Source organism: Hylaeus volcanicus, chromosome 8 (genome assembly GCF_026283585.1).
Source record: "Hylaeus volcanicus isolate JK05 chromosome 8, UHH_iyHylVolc1.0_haploid, whole genome shotgun sequence".
NCBI lineage: Eukaryota > Metazoa > Arthropoda > Insecta > Hymenoptera > Colletidae > Hylaeus > Hylaeus volcanicus.
In genome coordinates this window covers 13,121,535-13,143,702 of record NC_071983.1, presented here as the reverse complement: position 1 = coordinate 13,143,702, position 22,168 = coordinate 13,121,535, and the positions used below count along the sequence as shown (strand labels likewise).

Here is a 22,168-nt window from a genome sequence, read left to right as displayed (position 1 = left end):
CAAATTTATCTCCTACATTCGTAGGTTTTTTGAAGGTGATTCGAAATTTTTAAGTCGAAACGTTGATAAAAGTACTTGTTTTTTTCAAATATAGAGCTTGTAGCTTCAATATTTTCCCAGGTGATCGCACCCCTAAAAGAACTTGTTTAAAATTATCTATAGTACTCCTTTTCCTTATTTTGTTAAAACTGTCTTATTTTATTGCTGTAATTACCATAGAAATGATTCCTTTATTCACTATTCCTTCAGAGACCATGTAAACAAATCACAAATACTTTATTACTTAAAGTACATTAACGAAGATTTGTATTAAGGTGCATTAGACCTACTGATTGTAACTTCAAAGTTCTTTAAACATGTAAAATACGAGTATCATGATTTCGCCATCATTGGAGAGATATTATTGAAGGGAAGCTGAAAAGATCTCTGGTCATTTCAACGACCTGGCTCGAGAAGAAACATTTTTCGATCTACCGCGTGCTCGATGGATGCGTCGGGATGCGCGTGCGTTGTGCATGGAATACGCGTGCGCGTGCAATGTTCATGCTCGCGGGTGCCAAGCGCGTTACCAGCGGACGTACCGAGTTCCGATTACGATGTCAGCCCAAGCAGAACATTTTTATTTTATTTATTTAACGTCCTTATGACGCAAACGTCGAGGTACAGATACCTGGATACAAAGAAAATAAAACAGGAAGTACGCATGCACCTGAGAGGCGAGACACAGTTAAAGTGTTGTTATTAAAACCTAACCTCGATGCACATTCTCTACAGCGGTATAATTATTGTCACCCCTGCAACAATAGAGTGCACGGTTATCAGTTGCCTCGCGTTGAATTTAACAGAATAAAACGATGAACGACCATTTTTATTATAGGCTTACAATTTTGTAGTCCCCGTGAAGCTATTATTTACCTTTCTATTTCTTAAATCATCTTCAGAACCTACAATGGTTACGATTAGATTTATTAAACTTAATACAAAGAAAAGTGTAATTCTCTTTCAAGCAAACGACTATTATTAACAAATAAAGGTTTTAAATGTTTGAAAACTGAACGATATTTATACGTATTAAATTAAAATGAATGAAAGCATGTATCTTTATATTTTTGATATTGAGTTACGTTTAATCATATAATTTTTTACTTGAATAATATTGCAAAATTATTATTAATAAAATATTGGCATATCTAGATGAAAGAATTTGAAAATAATACTATGCAGAAATAATATTTGAAAGAAAAATGTTTTGCAGAGCAGAATCGTTTTCTCGTAATTTTACACCCGTCCGTCTATTTTGTGTCATTTTCAATAAATGTAATATTGAAATGTCCACAGGACAGATATACGACGTAACCGAACAAGCTCCAATGTGCGAAGGGTAGCTTCCACGCGGATGTAGGGGATCAGGTCAAATAAATAAAATTGAAATTGAAATAAACCAAAAAGAATTTTTTAATTTGAGCTTTTATTGTAAAAGCCAGTGAAACATGATACATATGAGAGTACGTACAAATTGTGGATCTGCACACGACAGATTCTTTACGATATAGAGAAATCAAATTTGAAGAATAAAGTTACTCTACATTCATAATTAAATTAAAAAATCTAATGAATACGTATAGAAACATGTAATAATTACTATCTGATATTATTGTGTTATATATTAGGTGTAGAAATTAATTCTGTGCCTTTCTAAGATAAACTTATCATTTATTTATAAAGAAAAACCACGAAACTTTTAATCTTCACTTTAAGAGAGTAAATATAATCAAAAAACCAAACCTGAAAGTAGTCTGTGTTTCATTCCTATTAAGATTAATACTTTAATGTAACAAAATGGAGGGTAAATATTTCTGTTTAGAGTTATAAATAATTAAATGTGAAGACAGAGAATTAATTTCTACACCTAATAGTAAACTAACAGAAATTTCAAATACGTACCAGAAAATTTACTTGGATACTATATGTTCATTATCTAAAGCCTCGGAGGGTTTATAGATGTTTTAGACCTTGGTTCGAGGAATTGTTGAAGGCAAAGTATCGATTCGACGACAGAGTCGTCATTCGAGAAGAACAACATTGATGTGAGTTGAAACCCCGGCTGCGAATGGGCACACGGCCCTATCGGCATATATTTCCGTCCAGCAGATAACAGCTGGGCAGATTAACCGTCCGATGGCGAAAGGTTCGACGCTAGGACGCAAGGCGGAACCGGGTCATTTTGGACCCGCGGTCAAATTCTTTATCTAGAATTCCAAGAACAAACTTTCCTATCAGATGTTTATCTTGATACGTTAAGCTACAATTTCCGATAATTTTTTTTGTTTAAATGGGTACTGATAAATTATCAGTGATAACTTATTATTGAAGTAAGAACGACACGCAGGATGTTCGAATATAGAACAGGATGAAGCTATGGTTATAGAATAAGAAGAAATCATGGAAAAAAATTACGAATGCTAAATTATTATTGCAACGTTATCATCCGGTTAAACCTCTATATAGGAGTTTAATAAAAAAATCTCTAGTAAAGAAATTATTGTTAAAATAAAAATTAAAAAGATGAATAAACTAAACACTAAAGGAAAGAAAGATTGCAGTTTCATCAGTGACTGAACTGTATCTATTCGAATTCTGGCAGAGAATACTGGGTCCAAATTGACCTAGTTCGATTTCGCCACAACAGTAGAAATACCCAAGCAGCTCATTACAAAGTAACAACGTAACAAATCTAGCGCAACTGAAAACTGATTCCTACGACCTCAGGGGCTCTAGCTATGTTTAATTGTAGCTACAGTACGGGCTTAGCGATCCCGAGGTACCCGAGCTATACAGGGGCCCAGTGGGCCCCAACAAACATGTAAAGGAATGTAATGGAAGAAGTTAAGAAATAATGCGAAGCATTAGAACGTGAGAATTTAGAAATTTGTCCAAGTTAAGGATAAAGGTCGATTCGGACTATACGACACGGACCGTCACGTTCCGGCAACGACACGTACCGGCACCGACACGACAAAACATTAAAACACGCGTTTTAATGGAACTATTCACACTGAACAGACACCGACTTGAACGTTCCGTCAACGGGAATAGTGCGAATAGTTCCATTAAAACGCGTGTTTTAATGTTTTGTCGTGTCGGTGCCGGTACGTGTCGTTGCCGGTCCGTTGTCGTATAGTCTGAATCGACCTTAAATGTGATATGGAAAAACACGTGCGCAAACCTGGACCAATAGGTGTACCAGAAACAAAGAAACAACTCACTTCTACGCTGTGACAAATTACTTCACCGTACCGTACTTGCTAATGGGAAAAGGTTCGGAAAGTTCACCGAAAACGGTACACGTGGCAATAAACGCGTCAATGGCGACCAGGAAAGCAACGGAAGCGCTGAAATGGTGTGGCGCGACCCAGCCCACGATACCAAGTCCGATTCGTCCCACGAAGGAAATTTTTCGACCTGCGGCTTCGAGTTGGCGTGTAAAACGGGCAAAAGAGAGTCGCAGCTGCGCATCCTTCTTGGTCGTTCTCCAGGCAGCAGGGTCTGGTGGCCCCAGAGTCGGAGCCGCCTCGGCTTATTTCCCTCCTGTGGCAGCTGTGCCAGAGCGCCCGCACACAGCCTGCCCTGTTAAGACGGGCGTCATCGACGAGGACCGACGTGGACGAAGACGAATACACAGGCTCTACCTTGGGAGGGAGCAGGACAGCATAGTCGTCGCTCTAGCTTCTAAAAGAGAACGAGGCGAAACACGTTCTAGTAACGAAGATCCGAGAGAGAGGAACGGTTCTGCACAGTGGTGCATCCAGGAGGGGTGCTGGGAGGGGGACAATTACACACCCCCTGTTACAAATATTAATTTTTTAAATGGTGAAAGTTTTCGTGTGGGGATAAAAGTAAATTAATGTTGGCACGAGGACGATGCTTATGCGTCTCAACGACCTGATCAGGTTTTGGACAAGATGGAATCGTGGATAACGATGGCAACCCTAGTTTTTGAGTTTTTTTTCGTGTTTATTCGTTACTTTTAGACGTGGTTTAAGTGAATTTTAATACTTTAACTACTGGGTTACTTTAAGAGTCTAGAACTTAGATGAATTTCTACGTTAGTATTTGTTTATATAGGATGACAGGGAAAAGAATGTTTCAGAAAAATAATACATATTCCTTTAAGCTACATTTCTTCGTATATATTCATTGTCTGTGAAACATTTTAAAAATTGTTTTAAGTGGATCTTAATACTTTAGCTACTGGGTTATTCAGAAAGAGTGTACAGATTAGACGAGGACTTTCTACATTGGTACATGTTAATGATGAATGACAAGGAAAATATCATTTTAGACAAATAATACATATTTCATTGGACTACATGATAAAAGCCACGTTTTCACTAATTATCATTTTGGCTTAGTTATTTCATCATAAAAAAGCAATAGAAAAAATAACCCTGAATTTTCATTTGGAGACACCAGACTAACCCTTATTGGTACCACAGAACTTGAATTTGTAATAATTCATAATAATTCACTAGCTGTTGATATCACAACTTTCAAATTTTGGTACCAAGTACCAACTCCCTTAAGTTGCCTTCAATTTGTTTTCAATTAAATATACAGGGGTGGGTTCCCTAAATAAAACCACTTTCAACATTCTTTTAAATTGTTATATTGTTATATTTCCAACAAGTCAGATATATTTCTATTGATTACCATTTTGTATGTATAAGGACCATTAAATGCAACTAAAAATATTACAATTTAAGTAAACGTTCAAAGTGATCAATTTAACACAGACTTCCAGATGTATCTTCTTTAACACCTCACTATCAGAATTAATTTCTGTAATTCTCAAATGAGACAGCATATACTCCCATACTTATACAGTTTCCAATTCTTTGTTTCCAGTACAATTTCCAAAAAAACTGTATAAAATTGTAATTTATTATCTTATTTTTTATAAACAATGACATTCTACATATTCTCTGAAATCTCTAGAATAGATAGATTACAAAAAAAGTAGCTATTTATGTAAGTTGCGAAATTAACAAGTTTTTTGAAATTGATCGGTGTACGAATACATTCTACACCCACTGTACTTCGAGTCGTTATACTTCAAATAAAATGAACTCAACAATTTTATTTAGAAAAATTGAAAACTTAAAATTGCTCGAGAGGCTAGTCGCGCGAAAAGAAAAATCTGAACTCCATGGAAATTTTCACGAGCCTCAGTCCGGTAACTCGGACGCGTTAATTTCCAGATGCACCCCCGTCGCTGGATTTCTGGGTGCGCCACTGGCTCTGTATTGTCGAGGAGAAGACACGCCGTGGCTTCTCTCTCTCTCTCTCCCTTTCTCGGTAACGTTGGTGTAACGAGGAAAGGAGAGAAAGAGAACCCCGATCGGTTCATAGTGGGGTCAGGTTGCTGCAGAGGTTCGGAGGGGGAAGCGAGACCACCGGAAATCGGTCTGTCCTTATTTGAGAGCCCGGCGTGAACCACACCGAAGCCTGCACGGCCTTTCGTGCCTGCTTCTTCTCCTCTTTTCGATGGCTTCTCCTTCGCCTCCTCTCGATAGAGGGACGCGGCCGTCGGCACGCATTCGAAGCAAAAACTATCGAGAATCTCCGCGAAGATGTTTCTGTTAGGAGGTTGCTGCTGCCGCTTCTGGTACCAGAACGCCCTCAGTTTCCGCAGAAGCGTTCTGAGAAAATCGTTTCGTCGGCCCCCCGGCGGCGGAGGGTTTACGTAGGGAGGGCTGGCAGGGAAGGGGGAGAGAAAGAGCGTCGAGAACGTGGGGGAGATACTTCGACGCTCGACGCGCTGGTTATACGATATCGCAAAGGGGAAAAGATCCTCACCGTGATGGGAAGTTGTTGCGTTGCCGAGCGTTTGCCTTGGAACTGGAGCATCTACGCTTCGTACCTTATTAAAAGACCTTTTGTTTTTGCGCTCGATGACGAAACGGGGGATTATTTCTATCGCGCGGCAGATATAACGACCAGTAAGGTAAACTTACCAATTAACCGACACATTGTTCGGCAATCGTTGCTTTGAGTGCTAATGGGAAATGAAAGAGTCGATGGCGGGAAGCCATCTTGAACGCGTGAAAATCATGCTATATTTAAGAATGTTTGTTTGAAAATAGTTTAATCAATAAAGGATTCGTTTGTTTGGGTTTATTATACATTTTCTGAATAAGAAAAGAATAATTTTTAATTTATTCTTTATATCAATTTATTAATTATAATTTAATTATAATTTATTATAAATTTATGATTGATTCTTTAAATAGAATAACGATGCTAACACCGATACACTGTATCATGAAGAAAACAAAAATACTTGGCATTTTATTTCAGGTTTTATAGGGTATAATAGCTTTGATTAAAAAATCTAAACATTTTTTTTACTGTTCAATGTATGTAAATAAAAATTGTTGAATGTAACTATGATTTTCACGAGTCCAAGATGTCTTCTCCCCTTAAAGGAGCGCGACATTATTGCGACCCCAAAAGGAAAGATGTTTTCAGAAATTTATTGTACAGAAACTATCCGGTGAATTGTTTTCCCCTTTTTATTATATGTTTTATTGAACACTCAAGCAACTAGAAATTGAGCTCATAATGTCATTAGCATAGCGTTATTCGGTGTTACATGAAATAAATCACTGGCGTTCGGTTGATAGCTTCGTGACCACAACGTATATTTGAAATAAAAAAACATAACATATCTTTTTCAAACAAGTATCTGGATTTCACGAAGAAATTCTTCATACAAGTTTTGATCATACAATTGGTCAAATTGTTCTTCATACAAATGACTTAGAAAAATAAAGTTTGTTTATTTGTTAATTATAAAGTATATAAAGAGACAATATCAGGGTCACTTTAGTATCTCAAACGAACAATGACTTTCTTTCGAAAAGAAAATACACCTGCTGTGTTCCTACTTAATGACACATGTGTAAAGAAGTCATAATTTCGAAGTGCTGTTTTTGAGCCTGACTTCGAATGGGTTCCAAATAATGAAAACCATTACGACGAAAACATGAATCAGTCTAAACACACGATACCAACCGTTTACTTACAGTTTATCTGACACTGGCTCAAGAGATCTGCCGACTACTGAACTACTAATAAAACAACTAGAAACCATTAATCGCACTAATACACGAAGGAACGTTCATTATCTGGTACTGCGTGTCTTTTGATTATCAAACCAAAATGGCCGACGTGGCGAACAGAATATTGCTGGAGCAGACTGTTAATTTGTTGCGTCCGCCCTCGAGGATCATTCACAGACTAGTTCCTTATCGGCGATATCATGTACCGTGGAAACCTATATTTCGTGCGATCAAACTTGCTCTTCAATAGAGTCTGGGTAGGCATAATTACTAGATAGTTACTAGATAATTACTAGATAATTACTAGATAGATTAAAGTCTTAACGAAATGAAATTGCATTCGATGCTTATGAGTTGGAAAATTAAATAAACAACATAGGTAGTCAGCAGAAAAATATTATTATTTAGAATTGCAATTATTCAATCATCCATCACAATTTAGAATAAAACATTATTATTTAGAATAATAAACAAAGAATGCTTTATAATTCTAAATAATAACACTTGTACCGGCTTTCCACGTTGTTTATTTGCTTACATTTTAACTGCAATTTTGATTTCTGTTAAAATATTCATTTCTCCATTAGAGATCAGTAATGGGAGAAATAAATATTTATGCAGCATTATAACGCATAAATTGTATGTTATGTCACGCAAAGTATTAGAAGTTGCATGAAATCGTCGATATTTAACGCTTCACTGGTAACGTGGTATTTCATTAACGCGCCCTGCTTTAGTTTGCTTTTCTGAGTAACATTAGCGAATTTTAATTCTCTAAAAATTCATTCGTGCATTAATTCAATATTTCGCATACCCGCCTTAAATATTTGAATAAGCAGATTAATTATGGAGTGCATAACCGTGCTCCATGTCGATGAAAACAAATTATTTGAAAAATCCATGTTTTTGAGGAAGTTTACAACGATATTGTAAATAGACTGAAAAACGAAACTGGAAAAATACTTGCATAAAAGCGAACGAAAAATATTTATTATGATTTTTGGTCTTTTAATTATTTACTTATATATTTCAATTTATTGTCTCATACAGTTCAATGATTATTTATCATCTGGGAGGACCACAAAACTTAATGAACGATAGAAATAAAATGTTTAAGAGGACATTGAATAATGAATAAATATTGATAAATATCACAATAAATTCTATATATATTGTTTTTGAATAGAATACAATTTTAGAAATGCAGAAACGTTCGCCAATAGGCAATATTGAAATTGAACGTTAATGTAGCAGCTATATGAGTAATTTTCGAAATGAACGTAGCGTTGTATGAAGTATTTAAGGTGTTGCAAACGATGAGGGTAGTCGAGTGCCAGCAGCCCTTGTGACTCCTCGCTCGATGCCAGGGATCTCCACCCTTTTTTTCGTCGCTTTCGCTTCGTGCCAAAGGGTGGCCCTGCTACGCCACCATCTTCTTAAATAAATACACCTGCTTCAGTCTCGTTGTGTTCGCATTCTTGTACTCCAAACCAATCTTGATTACGATGATTTGGCGTAATCTTTGGTCAGTTTATGGAATTTTCTTCCATTCGGACAATTAGCTTGACTTATTGATCGTGCACGGCAATACAGTTTCGGTTCGGTTACGATCGAACGGGGTCAAGTTCTCCTTCCTTTGTGCCACATAAGATGCCATGAGAACCTGATTAGCGGCAATAGGGGAGAAGTAGTGTCTCCAACGAGACGCAGTAGAATTCCTTCTAAATGCCAATGGCTGCCCGTGGAATACCGCCAAATGCGCCATTGGCCATTTTTCAATGGATTACTTTATTTGCCTACATCAAAATAAACCATTTGTGGTCGTTTATTGTCTGATTTTACAATTGACCATAGTATTTAACTTTAATCAAGTACTTCGTGATTTCGTTCGTTGTAAGAACAAGACATTTTTGATAAAGCATGAAAAATATTCTGTTCAAGAGAGAAATTACTTCTTGGTTATTTATAGACCCCTCATATAATTAATACTCCCACTAAAGAATAAATGGCTAAATAATAGTTATGAAAAGTCCCTATAAAAATACTATGTGCGTAAATTCTGTAAAATATCCTTGATAAAGAAAATTAATTTCAATCTAATCGAAGAACATTGAAGGCAAATGGTTGCACGAAATTTTTAGATTCGAGCGCTCGATTCAAAATATTCTGCGACACCTTCAAAGCCTTAATTATCGATATTCAGATTAACGAATATTTAACAACATTAATTACTACATCTTGTTACCCCGACAACTTTATATTTCTCTTTGCCGGGGTCATAGCGAAGAATGACGAACTAGTTAGCTTCAGGTGTCGTAATCCGAAGAAAATATAACGAACCACGGTGCATTACTATTTTCAGATTGAATTAACTAACTTATTCACCAAGTGCAGCGATACTTATAAAGAAGAAAGTGAAATTTACCACAATTATATGGAACAATACACGCTAATTATCAAGAGCTTAAAATACTATCAAAGTAACGACCCATTGTTTCACGCATGTTATTTGCAAATTTTTTTTGCTATTTCATTGCGTCTAGTTATGGGAAATTCCGTAACGCGTGCAAGACCGAGACTCTTTGTTCTCCGCCGTCGCCATTTGGCCACGCGGCGACTTCCGCCATGTTCGCCAGGGCGTTAAACGTTTCAGCGTCTTTCTTTCTGTGTTGAAATTTACACGATTATTATCTTCGCTTGTTATTAACCGCGAATTTTAACCTCGCATTACAACTACTGGTTTGCTCGAAAAATGTGGCGTGTTCAACATTATTTGGAGTTTTCATTAACTCACAATCAGATACGGCTGATGTCCTTCCAGTAACATTTAAAATTTGTCTTTGGAAATGTTTATAGATATTTTGTTGTTCTGTTAGTGTATTTGGTATATTAATAACGCCTTTCTAGAAGGAAAGGTCATTCTAGAGAACCAGTTGACAATGACTGAAACCTAAACTATGCGTCGAAAAATATTTTTCAAATGTAGCAACAAAAATCAGCCTTATCTGAGTTGGTCTATTACAGAAAGTATTTCTAAATTATCAAAGGAAATTGTTCATATTGGGAATCATTTGACCAGTTTTGCTATTATACCATAGAATACTATATTTATATCTTGGATGACTAAATTATTTGAAATAGAGAAAATACACAACCACGTGCTGAATTATTACGCATTAAGGGAGTTCGATCGGAGACTCCATCTTGAATGCTCTGCACTGAAATCGAACGTCTCCGTTTTGTCTATTTTTAGAAATGTTCTCCCATCGGACGTTACATTTCGTCGGGGCATTATCGTCACAAAACGATACGTTACGCAATTTTCATCGGGGTTGCAACAAGAGTTGTATATATAAATTAACCCTTAGGACTCATTCTCATCGCTAGTCTAATAATTATAATTTACAACAGGTGTCATTGTTCGAAAAAACTTTCGAATTGGATCGAAAAATATTTGACGTGGTACTAAATTGGAAACTCGTGGTAGGTTTAGCGTTGTTAAAACTATCGCCCTTACGAGCAGGCGTATATTTCTTCCTCGAGCATGGTTCCTCCGAGTGGAGGTAGAACGACGAAAATTGCGAGAGTTCTCTTTAACGCGTGTTTAGGCGATGCGCGATGGTCGGGCGACGGGTTCGAGCGCGTTCGTAGACAAAGCGAGTCGTGTTCGTGGGGATGAAGAGAAAAAGAGCGCGTAATCTAACGCCCTGGCGAGGACCAGGTCGAGAAAGCGCAACGTGACCGAAGGAGAGAAGCTAGGGGTGGCGAGGAGAGAGGAGATCGGTAGCGGTTGGTTATACCGGATAACAGAGGCGAGGAGGACCGCGTGGCTTCGAGGGGTGGCGAACCCCTGAAGGACCCTAGTCGGTAGCGGTGACCTCCTCCCTCTTTTTCCCTGTCTCCCTGGTCTCTCTTCCTTTCCAACCCTGCCCCCTCCACGATTCTCCGTCATCCCTGCCGCGACGACACCAGAGCACGATCATTGGTTCACCGGTTTCACGCAGACACGAGGAGGCACACGCAGCTGCCACTGGCTGTCTCTTGTTCCACGGCCGGACCCGATCGTCCAGTCCGGAGGAGAAGCAGCGCGCGTGCAGTAGTTAGCACGCTGTCTAGCACGCGCGGTATACACATATAAACGGTTCCCTTTGTAACGATACATCGCGTACACGGTGGTTACCATTTCTATTTAACCGTTGGAACTGTTCCCGGGGCGATATAACGACGCGTTTCCGTGTTTTCGTGGGTCGCGAGAAACGCTGCCCCTTTGGTGAGACTCTCTCGTGACTACCACGAGTCGTGCGTCCGTCGTTCGGCGATTTTCGTGTACGTTCGTCGACGATCGTCACCACGGCCACCGTCATCCGTCGCCATCTTGACGGTCCGCCTACCAATCAACGTCAACGATCGCGCACAGAGCGGCTGATCGTCGCGAACGGAGAAAAGTACACGGGGCGACACCTTTCGCCGACACCGCGGAACCCCGTCTTTCGCACGTGTTTGCAGAAAAAGACGCGTGCGACACGGCGTTTCCGACCCGTCCCGCTGTTGCTCTCTAATTTACAACCCCCCACCTTCCCTGTCACGGGTGTGCGCGACGGACGGTCGATTTATACGAGGCGCGTGTGTACGTGTGACGTTTTGAATTTGAGTCGCGAGAAAGTGGTGGCGTCTGCCGGGAGGCCCACGCACACATCGTTTTTCCAGACTTCGTCGCTGTGCTTCCCTCCCACCTCCAGACTGTTACGGCGTCTCTTTCGCTCTTTGGTGTGCCTGCCGGTCCCCTTCTACATCGCTAGCCCACAGTTCGCAGGGCGTCGCACGCAGGGCGGTACCGATGCCCTTTCGACCTCCCGCGGTCATCGAGAGTACGCAAGAGTGCTTCCGTCGCGCGACTCGTCTCGTAGATTCTCACGTATCGCTCCATCGCGATATCGCTGGTATTAAACCTCTTCCGTTGGCGAGGCTCGCCCTTTAAGATACGAGGAATTCTCTTGTTTCCCCTCGGCTCGTACCACGCACGTGTCTCGCGCGTAAAAGAAAAAGGAAAAAATCGAGAGGATCCGAAAGAGGGCGATCGAACACCCTGGTGGATCTACAGTTTCCAGTTTTTGCCGCCGCGCAACTGTGTGCGTCCTCCATGTACCACCCACGTGCGCCTGTTTTGAGTATCAAAGTGTCACCCATGGTCCTGCAAGCCGACCCGGCGAAAAGCATCTAGTCACGCGTTTGCTACCAAAGTAAACGAACCTGCCGCCGAGTATCGCGACCAAGGAAATAGGTTTCGGCTGTCGTTCGCCGTAGAGAAAATACAAGTCGAGGTGGAGATACGTCGCTGCGCCTGGGACGCGTCTGGTTTAATCGAAGACTGCTTACCGGGGCGAAGAATACGCTTACGCCATCCAAAGAACAGTTTAGTATCTCGTCGGCGATGAATAACGTGAGTGCGTCAGCGGTGGAATTATGAAGAGAAATCGGCAACGATAGAATTACCAAGCGGTATCATCGAGGATGTCGTAGAGGGACGTTATCGCTTATTGGCTTGAGTGTGCGTGTGCGTGTGCGTGTGCGTGTGTTCGATAGGAAGGAGACAACGGATTCAGAGGTTAGGATGCCGCAGTGCGCCGTGGCTACGTGCCGCAACAGTCATCGTAGAACCCGCGGTCGTCGTATCCGCTACCATCGATTCCCCCAGATACCGGAAGTGCGCTCGCGATGGGTGCGCGCGTGCGGTCGCGTGCCCCTCTCGAATGGCGACATACCGTTCAACATAAAAACGGCGCGCATATGCTCCCTCCACTTCACCAACGATTCCTACGAGAAGGATATGGAGCACCTTGTGCTCGGTCTTCCTGTGCGCAGTAGGCTGCGTCGTGGCGCCGTACCGACGATCGGCGTGCCGGTGAACGTGCAGCCGGTCACCAAGATGCTGGTCGAGGACGCGAAGCGCTCCCTCCTCAAGGTCACCCATGCGAAAATGCTAACCGGACAGAAAGTGACCGGCAACAACGGACTGGCCGACAGTAAGCAGCAGCACCATCAGCCGGCCACGGAAAGGCGGCAGCAGCAGCAGCACCAACACCAACAACGTGCCAAGAGCGGCGGCAATCAAGTGAACCAAGAGCAAAAGATGGCGGGCATGGACGTGCTGCTTGCCCTCGGTCTCAAACCCGCGCCACGGTGAGTCGTTTTAACCACGGTACACGGATCGTTACGTTTCCGATGGAGGAATTCCAAGACGAATCTGGTACCGGAAGCGATAAGAATTTCTATCTCCTTTCCTACGCTATCTCTCGCAACGAACACTTCTTTTGTTTAACGATATGACATGGCACGATCGCGGTTGGATACGGGGAACTCGGAAGCGTGGTTTGTTTTGTTTCTTGGGATTCGAGGGGTCGTATAAAACAGTTTGAACGTATACACGTATTATTGATATGCTCGTCTAGGAAACGAAGGTAATCCGTATTATTAGTCACCCGTGCGTGTTTACGCGGTGTATCGTTTTCGTCCTCTACGAAACGACCGCCCTGGTCGGATTAGCGATGGATAGTGTTGGGGATACACTGGAAAACTTTAGAATTTTTCTGACACTGATTACATTGTTTCCACATCTCTTGCAACAGACAAAATGGTACTGCGATTACTTTTGTAATAATCTTTCACAATTGACAGGTTGATCGTCGATCGTAACCTTCATTTGTAGTCCGCAATCGCAAATCGATTACTTGTTATCTTTCGGAACTAATTGTGGTTGATTATTCAATAATCGTAGTATTCGATAATTATCGACTACTCGGTAAGCATAATCACGCAGCTTTACGATAGAAGTATTGTTATCTCGCGCGGACAATCAATTACCTCGATAAACAATAAATTGGCCGTTTAAAACGGTAACACTTGTGGTTACGATACGTTTGGTTTGCGCGACGACCGACAACCACCGAAGACCTTTAGCGCGACCTCTGGTAGGAACGGAGCATTGATCCACAATCGCAGATCATTCGAAAGTCTCGCTCGTTTCTCGGATAGTGTGCGCAACAGAAACTGTAGTACCGTGGTGAAACTCGATGGCTCGTATTTTCACGATTTCTTCTTCGGGTCTTTTGGTTCCAAGGTCTTCGTCGGCCACGTTTCAAGGTCACGTGTTGCTTCGACCTCGTAACGAAATCACGCATGAAACTGAATAAAATTGTTGGTATCGCGTTAACAATTTCAGACGATGCTACTAACTAGAAATTTGATTCTCATTCTCAATTATGAAACACAAATTCATACCGCATAAGCAGTGGCAATGAAGGTTACATAATTTTTTACGTGGACAAAACAGTTATTACATGATTACAGTTACGAGGAATATCACTCAACTGTAACACGCCGGCTTTTTTTTTTTTTAATGAAATTTTGCATATGAATAGAGCATTGAAGAATATGCATATCTTTTTGTAGTGGCTGATATTCATGATCAGAGGGTAAAAGTTACCATTAAAATCATAGATGGAACATGTATTTAATTAAATTTGTTAAGAATTAATATATTAGGTGTAGAAATTAATTCTGTGCCTCTATATTCAATCATTTATAACTCTAGTTTATACAGATATACTTACTCGTCATTTTGGTACAGTAAATTACCAACTTCCTAAGTCTTCAATCTGATCTGTATTATGAACCTTATATTACCTATAGATTCACCTTGAATATCAGTCACTAGAAAGTAGTTTCGTTAAATTTTGTTTAGAAATACGATTCAGAAGGTATCAGATATCGGATGAAATTAATTTTGTTTAAAAAGCGTAATAGGGTAAGCAGCAACAGAAATAATTAACTTACACCACGATTGTACACCCCCAGAAAAGTAATGTATTAAACTATAGCACAATCTTTTATTCATTATTTTTTTACTATAATGACTCGCTGCAATGCATTTTTTACTTGATTTCGAATGGGAGAATTGCAAGTACAACGTGCATGAGGCTAGGTTATCGCGTTAAATAAAATTTTCCTGAGTAAGTAAAACACTGGTGAATTGGAGAACGCGTCTTTGATGCGGAGGAACGTCTTTCTGGGAATACTCTCGCCTACCGCGCTAGTTCGACCAATGAGATCCTGCGTCTTTATCTTCCTACGACGCACGTGCAGATAATTCTTCTTCAACGTTTACTTTCGTTCTAAACGCCTTTTCAAACATCTTGTTCCATCCATTTTGATTACACTGTATATCTTCAGGATTTCAGTCTTCCCACATTGCAATCAACCAATTGATAAAAGCAATTTTGTTTTTTCAACCAGATAATTTATATCTGCTTGGACCCGGTTCTCTGCGCGTTCGTCGTTTTGTGATTTATATCTCCTTTGCACTTAAATACCAAATTATTTCCTCGCGTACATTTTTTTTCCGTACTTCGAATAGAAGCAAGTAGACTTTTAGTATAGCATTATGACTAAGGATAATTAAATACTCCTTATTGGTTTTAAAATCAAACCAGAACATTTTTATTATTCTTGATCCTGTTGATATAGTTTAAGTTATGTATTTAATATTTTGTTCTGTACTTCAAATAGAAGCAAGTGGATTTCCAATACGATTTGAAATTATTTATTTTATTATTGTTCATTTTAAATTTCTTTATTGGTTTTTTATTTTAATACTCCTTATTAATTTTAAGACCAATTTGGAAATTTTTGTTATTCTTCATCCTGCATTAGATATTAGGTGTACTGGAAAGTAATGTCGTTTGTGCAATTTTAAATACTTGTTTATCACTCATCAGCTCGTTGATTTTTGTCGATATGGCATTGAAAATTTGCACGCTAAATGGCAAAAGGCTGTTGATAACAAAGGCGATTACGTAATTGATTAAAAATAGAAATTTATTAAAAATTTCTTTGAATTTAATGTAAAAGAAACGACATTACTTTCCAGTCTACCTAATATATTTGAAATTATTCAAGCAAGGATCCAAGAATATAAAAAAAAAAAAACATGTCGAATTGAGTAACCTCCTCCTTTTCGAAGTCGATTAAAAAAGGGTTTGTTGCTTAGTGAAACAATAAGAAATATCTTTGTTATCGATGTTGAGAAGTATGATATACGTTATCGCTTGTGTTATAATTCGAAATATGTACCCTGGTATAGTATAATAATCTGCTATTATACGTAGTAAATTCGAAATCTAATACCAGCGAAAGTGCATATTATCTACTTCCTCCATAGCTGCCAGTATTAAGTTATTTCTTTTGCTTCGCCTAGTTTAGCTAAGAATAAATTATAACTTCTCAACGATGACATTCTACATACTCAATTCAATAGAAACAGGCGATAGTCTTGAGTTCTTTTTTATTTTAAATAGCGGTACAGTAAGGCAAGACATATTTAACACTGTCTACTTCATTTATAAGATTTATAAATTATTTTTTGTTAGTCTTGATGTTTGAGGCAATTTTAAATTATAATGGTAGTTTTAATGTTGAGAACATTGTGCTATAATTGAAAAGTTTCATCTTCTTTTATTTAACTAATTTACATTTGACAAATTTTACTTCACAATCCTAATGCATCTAATAATTTGCAAGCGAACCTATATTTCAATAAAATAAATATCATTAAGAAAACGATTTGAATAAAATTAACAAACATGCGAATGCTTGTGAACAACAAACTCTGGATATGAAGAATTACTTATTTGTGTTTACTTTTGCATTTAATTTTTCTACTCCACTAGAACACAATATTTGTTACCTTTGAGTTTGGAAAGTATATTTCTAGCCTATTAAAAAATATCGACGAATAAAGTATACATAAATTGTTCTCTCTATACACAAAATTACCATTATAATTTCTACCACGAAATTCTGGAAAAGTCCTTTAATAAAAATCGTTCGGATTCCCCTCGAGCAATAATTTACCCAGAGAGTGTGCATAACAATTTTTTTAATTGCAAGAGACATCTCTATAGTCGAGACGGATGGCCCGTTTTAATCGCGCCGTCCTTTCGCAGGACGACTCCGATGAAATTGCGTCGCGTAAATTGACGAAAATTGGTTGTCTGGAAAGGACCAGAAAACAATCATGGACGACTCGGCCATCTTTGGTGCAGAAACAGTCGACCAGGGTCGTCTCCGCGACAGCGATTTGACCTACGGTCGACCTCGAGCCGAGAATCGACCGTCCTCCTTTCGTCATTCCACCTTGTGATATAGTCGTCGTTTCTCGTAGAACGCCGCGTGATCTTACGTGGAAAAAGCGCAGAATCGGGACGAGTTTCACAGCTATCCTCGTTGGTTCCTCTGCACATCCTTGGACGTCCAAGGTTTGACCGAAGAAGCATTTGCATCGTGGTCCTCCGTTGGAGGGAACACGTGACTGGTTTCAAGAATTCCAACGCGGGCGAATCATTTTTATTGCCGGGGCCATCCTCTTGAATCCCACTGACCCCACCGGGTAGGGTTACTAACCATACCCTCTTCACTTATCGAAGGCAAATGCAATCTTTTTACGGGGCTATTCTAGTCTAGAGCGTCGATCTTCAGGTATTTGGTGATTTTTTTTTTTCTTTAGATTCATAAAGACAATTGTCATGGGTTATTTCACACATAATTATTAATATTTCAGGATCACTCATAATTTATTTTTAGTGAAAAATTTGTCGAATACTCTTCTGGCTTTTTTTCTTTATTCACAAGGAATTTTTGCATAGGGTATTGTAGATATACTTATTAATGCTTCAAGAGTACACGTTGACATTTATACTCGATTTTTTTTGTTTATTGGAATTTCTCCTGTATTATGTACAGGTCAATTGTTGCGTCTAACAGTTTTTAAATTTCACGGTATTAATGAATCCATCGATCGTTATCGACGCTGATTTCTCGAATACACTCAAGTCCGTTCACCTTATTATCCTTCGAAATTGATGACGATTCGGTTTGCGGCTAGATAAACGCTTTTCCACCGTGTATTCATACAGTAGCTCGCGAAAGTATTCGAAAAACTTGGAACTAAATATTGAATGCCTAAAACATCAAAATTCTACTGTGATTTTGATAATGTATTTATTACAGTAATAGACTCAGATTTCACCAATTGATAGTCGGAGGAGTTTAGCATCAGCCTATATACATACAACACACCTCAAGTTCTGGAAATTTAACTTTAAAGTTCAGATTTCCAAATTAACAGTACATTAATTAACAACATTTAATAACACTTTAAATGGAAAACTATAGAAATTTTAAAACTCCAATTCGAACCATTATAGTACCATTTCCATAGTTCCAAGCTAGCTCTAAACTTATGGAAATTCTGAATAATACAAAGTAAATTACTACTAAAAAATCTGAAATCCTTTTTAGGTCCCAAAAATTTGAATACTTCCAATCGTATACTTTCAATACGTTTCGCCCGATTCTTGCGATTTTTGCCCATGACGAAATGTAAGGAAGACTTCATTTATTATGGAGAATTAACGAAGAGGCTACACGGACTACTTTTTCTCAAACATGGCACGATATTCGAATGTTTTTCACGTCTGTATCTGTGCGTGGTTCGCAATACAGTGTGATACACAGTGTTACGAAATATTTGCACAAGTCGTTGATTAAGAGTACCACGGAGAATCGGAGATATTTTTTTTTTTTTTTTTTTTGTAATTCTGCATTTATCGATTTATCATAAATCGCCGGGGTCGATGGAAGTCGACACGAACATTTGCCCCCGTATTACTTGTACGCGCTGAATCACGGAAATGTGTGATGAAATTTTAACAAAATGGTGTGCCAGCGATCGTTTTATTAACCTAATTCAACCTCTGACCGATACAACGGCGTCCGAGAAAGGCCTTCGCGGCCAAGGACGAAACGACCGGCTCGGTTCGGGCAAATGCAATCAGCCTTGTCATGTTATCATCTAAAATTCAAGTCATTGTATATCTCAACTTTCATGTTTTTTCAAAGTTTCGACAATCCATTCTATTTATCGATAATTATAACCGGTAAAATATTGACCGATTAAAAATATCTGTGCGGGCAAAGATGGGCAAAAACCATATCAGAATGATAAATAACTGTTTATTGCTTATTGAATAAAAATTGAAATTTTATTTGCAGAATGAAAGATTGGGTGTGGAAATTAATTCTATGCCTTTATATTCAATCATTTATTATTTACTTATTTTTTTGTAACTATAGTTTAAGTAGAAATAGCTACGAGTGAGTATATCTTGTTGATAGTTATAAATTAATGAATACAGAGACACAGAATTAATTTCTACATGTAATATTTCACGGTGAATAAATACAAGCTTTATTGTTTGATCGAATAAACGTCACGAATGAACGGCTACGCGTTGGTTTTATTTGTGACGTAGACTACGGATGTTTATGCATTCATGGCAGAGTGGAATTATGGAAAAATGTACGAGGATTTGCATAAATGCAAGAATGTACGAAACGCCAACAATAAAATGAATATTACAATCTATAGAAATTAAAACACGTTTTCGATTAAATTTCGGTTCTTTATGTGTATCTGTATAAGAAGAAATTTGCATAAACATTCGCAGTTTAATGATTTCTTATTCGAATGAAGAGTTGTCTATGATTGTTTCATCATTCGTTTCAGTTCCAATAAAAAATATAAACCTAACTAGGCGAACTGGGGTACAAGAACGATTATGTAGGAAGAATGGTATTTATTTATAATTAGAAAAATAATAGAAAAGGGATCCTTAACGCTACCCAACAGAGATTTTATTCTCGATTAATACAGCATACTAAGCTCTAAAAAAATACTTATGATTGCATTAGACGCAAGGAAGCAAAACGGTACGTTAGCGTCCTTGATTCTGAGCTCCATCGCCGTTTAAAAAACAAAAGTTAAGCAATCTTTTTATTCTTCGAACCACTGTTTATGGTATGATGTTCGGAATTTTTATAATACGTGTGACAAGCTTTACGGTTTTGAATATTAGTGGTAAATTTCATCAAAATTGAATTTACCAGAATATCGGCTTAAAATACGTAGTTTTAAGTAGAGAAAAACAGACTTAACCCTTTAAGTGTTATGGACGCATATATGTTGGTCAATTGTCGCAAACATGACGTTACCTGTTGCAGGTTAACCCCTTCACAGTGGCTTTTGATTTCACCATTAATCGAATACGTTTTGTCAATTATTACATTCCTTAAGTCTTAAATCGAAAGATTTATTACTTAAAGTGTTTTCTGGATCTTTGTCATTCATTTTTATTTGAGCTAATTATAAATAAAATATACTCTCGAGTCACAAATTATTAGGACACATATGTCCCAGCAGCTGCGAAAGGGTTAAAAGGTTTTCTAAAATTCATTTTCTCTTTTTGTATAGTCTCTAATTTATTGTTCTTGTGAGTTTTCCCCCAAGCTAGCAGCTTGTTAGTCACAAGGAAAGCATGGAAAAATCTATTCTCGAGGACAACAATGATCCTTTTAAGGATAAAACCAAACTCTACTTGGTCTCGAGGAGACTTTGGTGTAACCTCTGCGTGGTTCACCAACGCGCTCGAGAGCGTCCTTGGTGCTCAGGGACAGCTCGAACAGGCGAGAACGCTCCTCCGATCGTCAGCGTCCGCGAATTAGGTCGAGAGGAACGCGAGCGGGGCGGGAGAACACGCTCTCTCGTAACCATTCGATGTCAATAATAATAGCGCCAGCCTTAGTTGCATAGAGGTTTCCTTCCTTCGTCTTCTTACCCTCCTGGTATGCTTGCGTCTCTATTGGTGCCTGATTTCCAGGAAATTTGAACAATTTCTCATCATCTTTAGGTTCACCTCAGGATCAGTCTCAAGCTAGGACGTTAGTCACGATTCTGATTATCGCTTTAGCGTTTTTTAATTCTTGTGACATTTAACAGTAAAACTATCGATACTTATATTTCTTTGCCACGGTACTGTATCTTTGAAGATAGAGGGTGGAGGGATGAATCAATTAATGTATGTGTAACATTCTTTATTTCAAAACGTTGTTAATAATTAAGGACTCTGATTATCGCTTTTGCATTTATATCATTCTTGTGACATTTAACAGTAAAACAACAAAAATTTATACTTCTTAGCTACACTGCTATATCTTTGAAGATAGAGAGTGAAGCGGTGAATCGATTAATATATGTGTACCCTTTCTAATGTTCTTAGTAATTCACATAGGCACAATATTAATTTCTATGTATAATAATAGAAATAAACTAAATTTGTGTGACAATGTACAGTTGTAGGATCAAAACCTTTTTCCCCATCGTGAAAGCCTTTCCAATATACTCGAACAAGAAAGAAGTGTATTTCTCTCTCGTAACCATTCGATGTTAATAATAATAGGCACGACTAAAGTCGACCTTTCCGTGGACTATGTCGCTCGCGGTGACCTCTACCCCCATCGTTGTTCCAATTTACAATTTTAGCAAACATTCTATCTTTGTGTGTTTAGATTATTTTTGCTACCTAAGCTATAGTACAGTATAGCCCGTATTCTTATGGTAAAGTTACTTTAAAATTATTTTCAACATACATTTATTTGAGCTACAAGAAATTGAATGGAAATGTGATTTAAATAATTTGATTGTAACGAGGAGCCGCAATAATTTACCTAAAGAGCGGCAAGTTGTCAGTCATTGCCCTAGAGTATATACTTCGCGCGATTAAAGATAGGTTGTTCACTTTGACGAACAAGCATAACCCGTTCTTGGCGATTTATTTTTCCTGGCATTACCTATAATCTATGTCCTATGCGTCGACAGACGAACGGGTATTATCAATATAATTGCAATCAATAGCAAACCAGTCTCCAGAAGGTCTTTCCAACAATTCTTTAGTTGTAAAATGCTTACATTCTTTGTTGAAAATTCTGAACATGAAACATTCGCTACTAATGTTCATGTGATTATTAATACTTGAGCAATTCGTTTTTTACGATTTTTTAAATTTTGACAAAATTATTTTTTTATACATTGACAACTTCATTACAAATTTAATTAGCCAACTTTAATATCATATAGCTCTAATGGGTTAAGAACC

The 22,168-nt window shown here is 38.5% G+C and overlaps 1 protein-coding gene across 6 annotated transcripts in view; it reads left to right on the top strand.

The window, feature by feature from the left end:
• LOC128880678 (titin homolog) overlaps window positions 1-22,168 on the top strand; it is a 60,263-nt gene that overhangs the window by 21,680 nt on the left and 16,415 nt on the right. The window contains exon 1 of one of the 6 annotated variants that reach the window (XM_054131010.1): window positions 11,031-13,301. The exons of the other annotated variants lie outside the window; for them this stretch is intronic. Within the exon in view, the coding sequence (XP_053986985.1) occupies window positions 12,733-13,301 (569 nt within the window). The 5' untranslated portion in view covers window positions 11,031-12,732. Of the gene's footprint in view, window positions 1-11,030; window positions 13,302-22,168 lie in introns of those variants that run through there. 6 annotated transcript variants of the gene reach the window in all.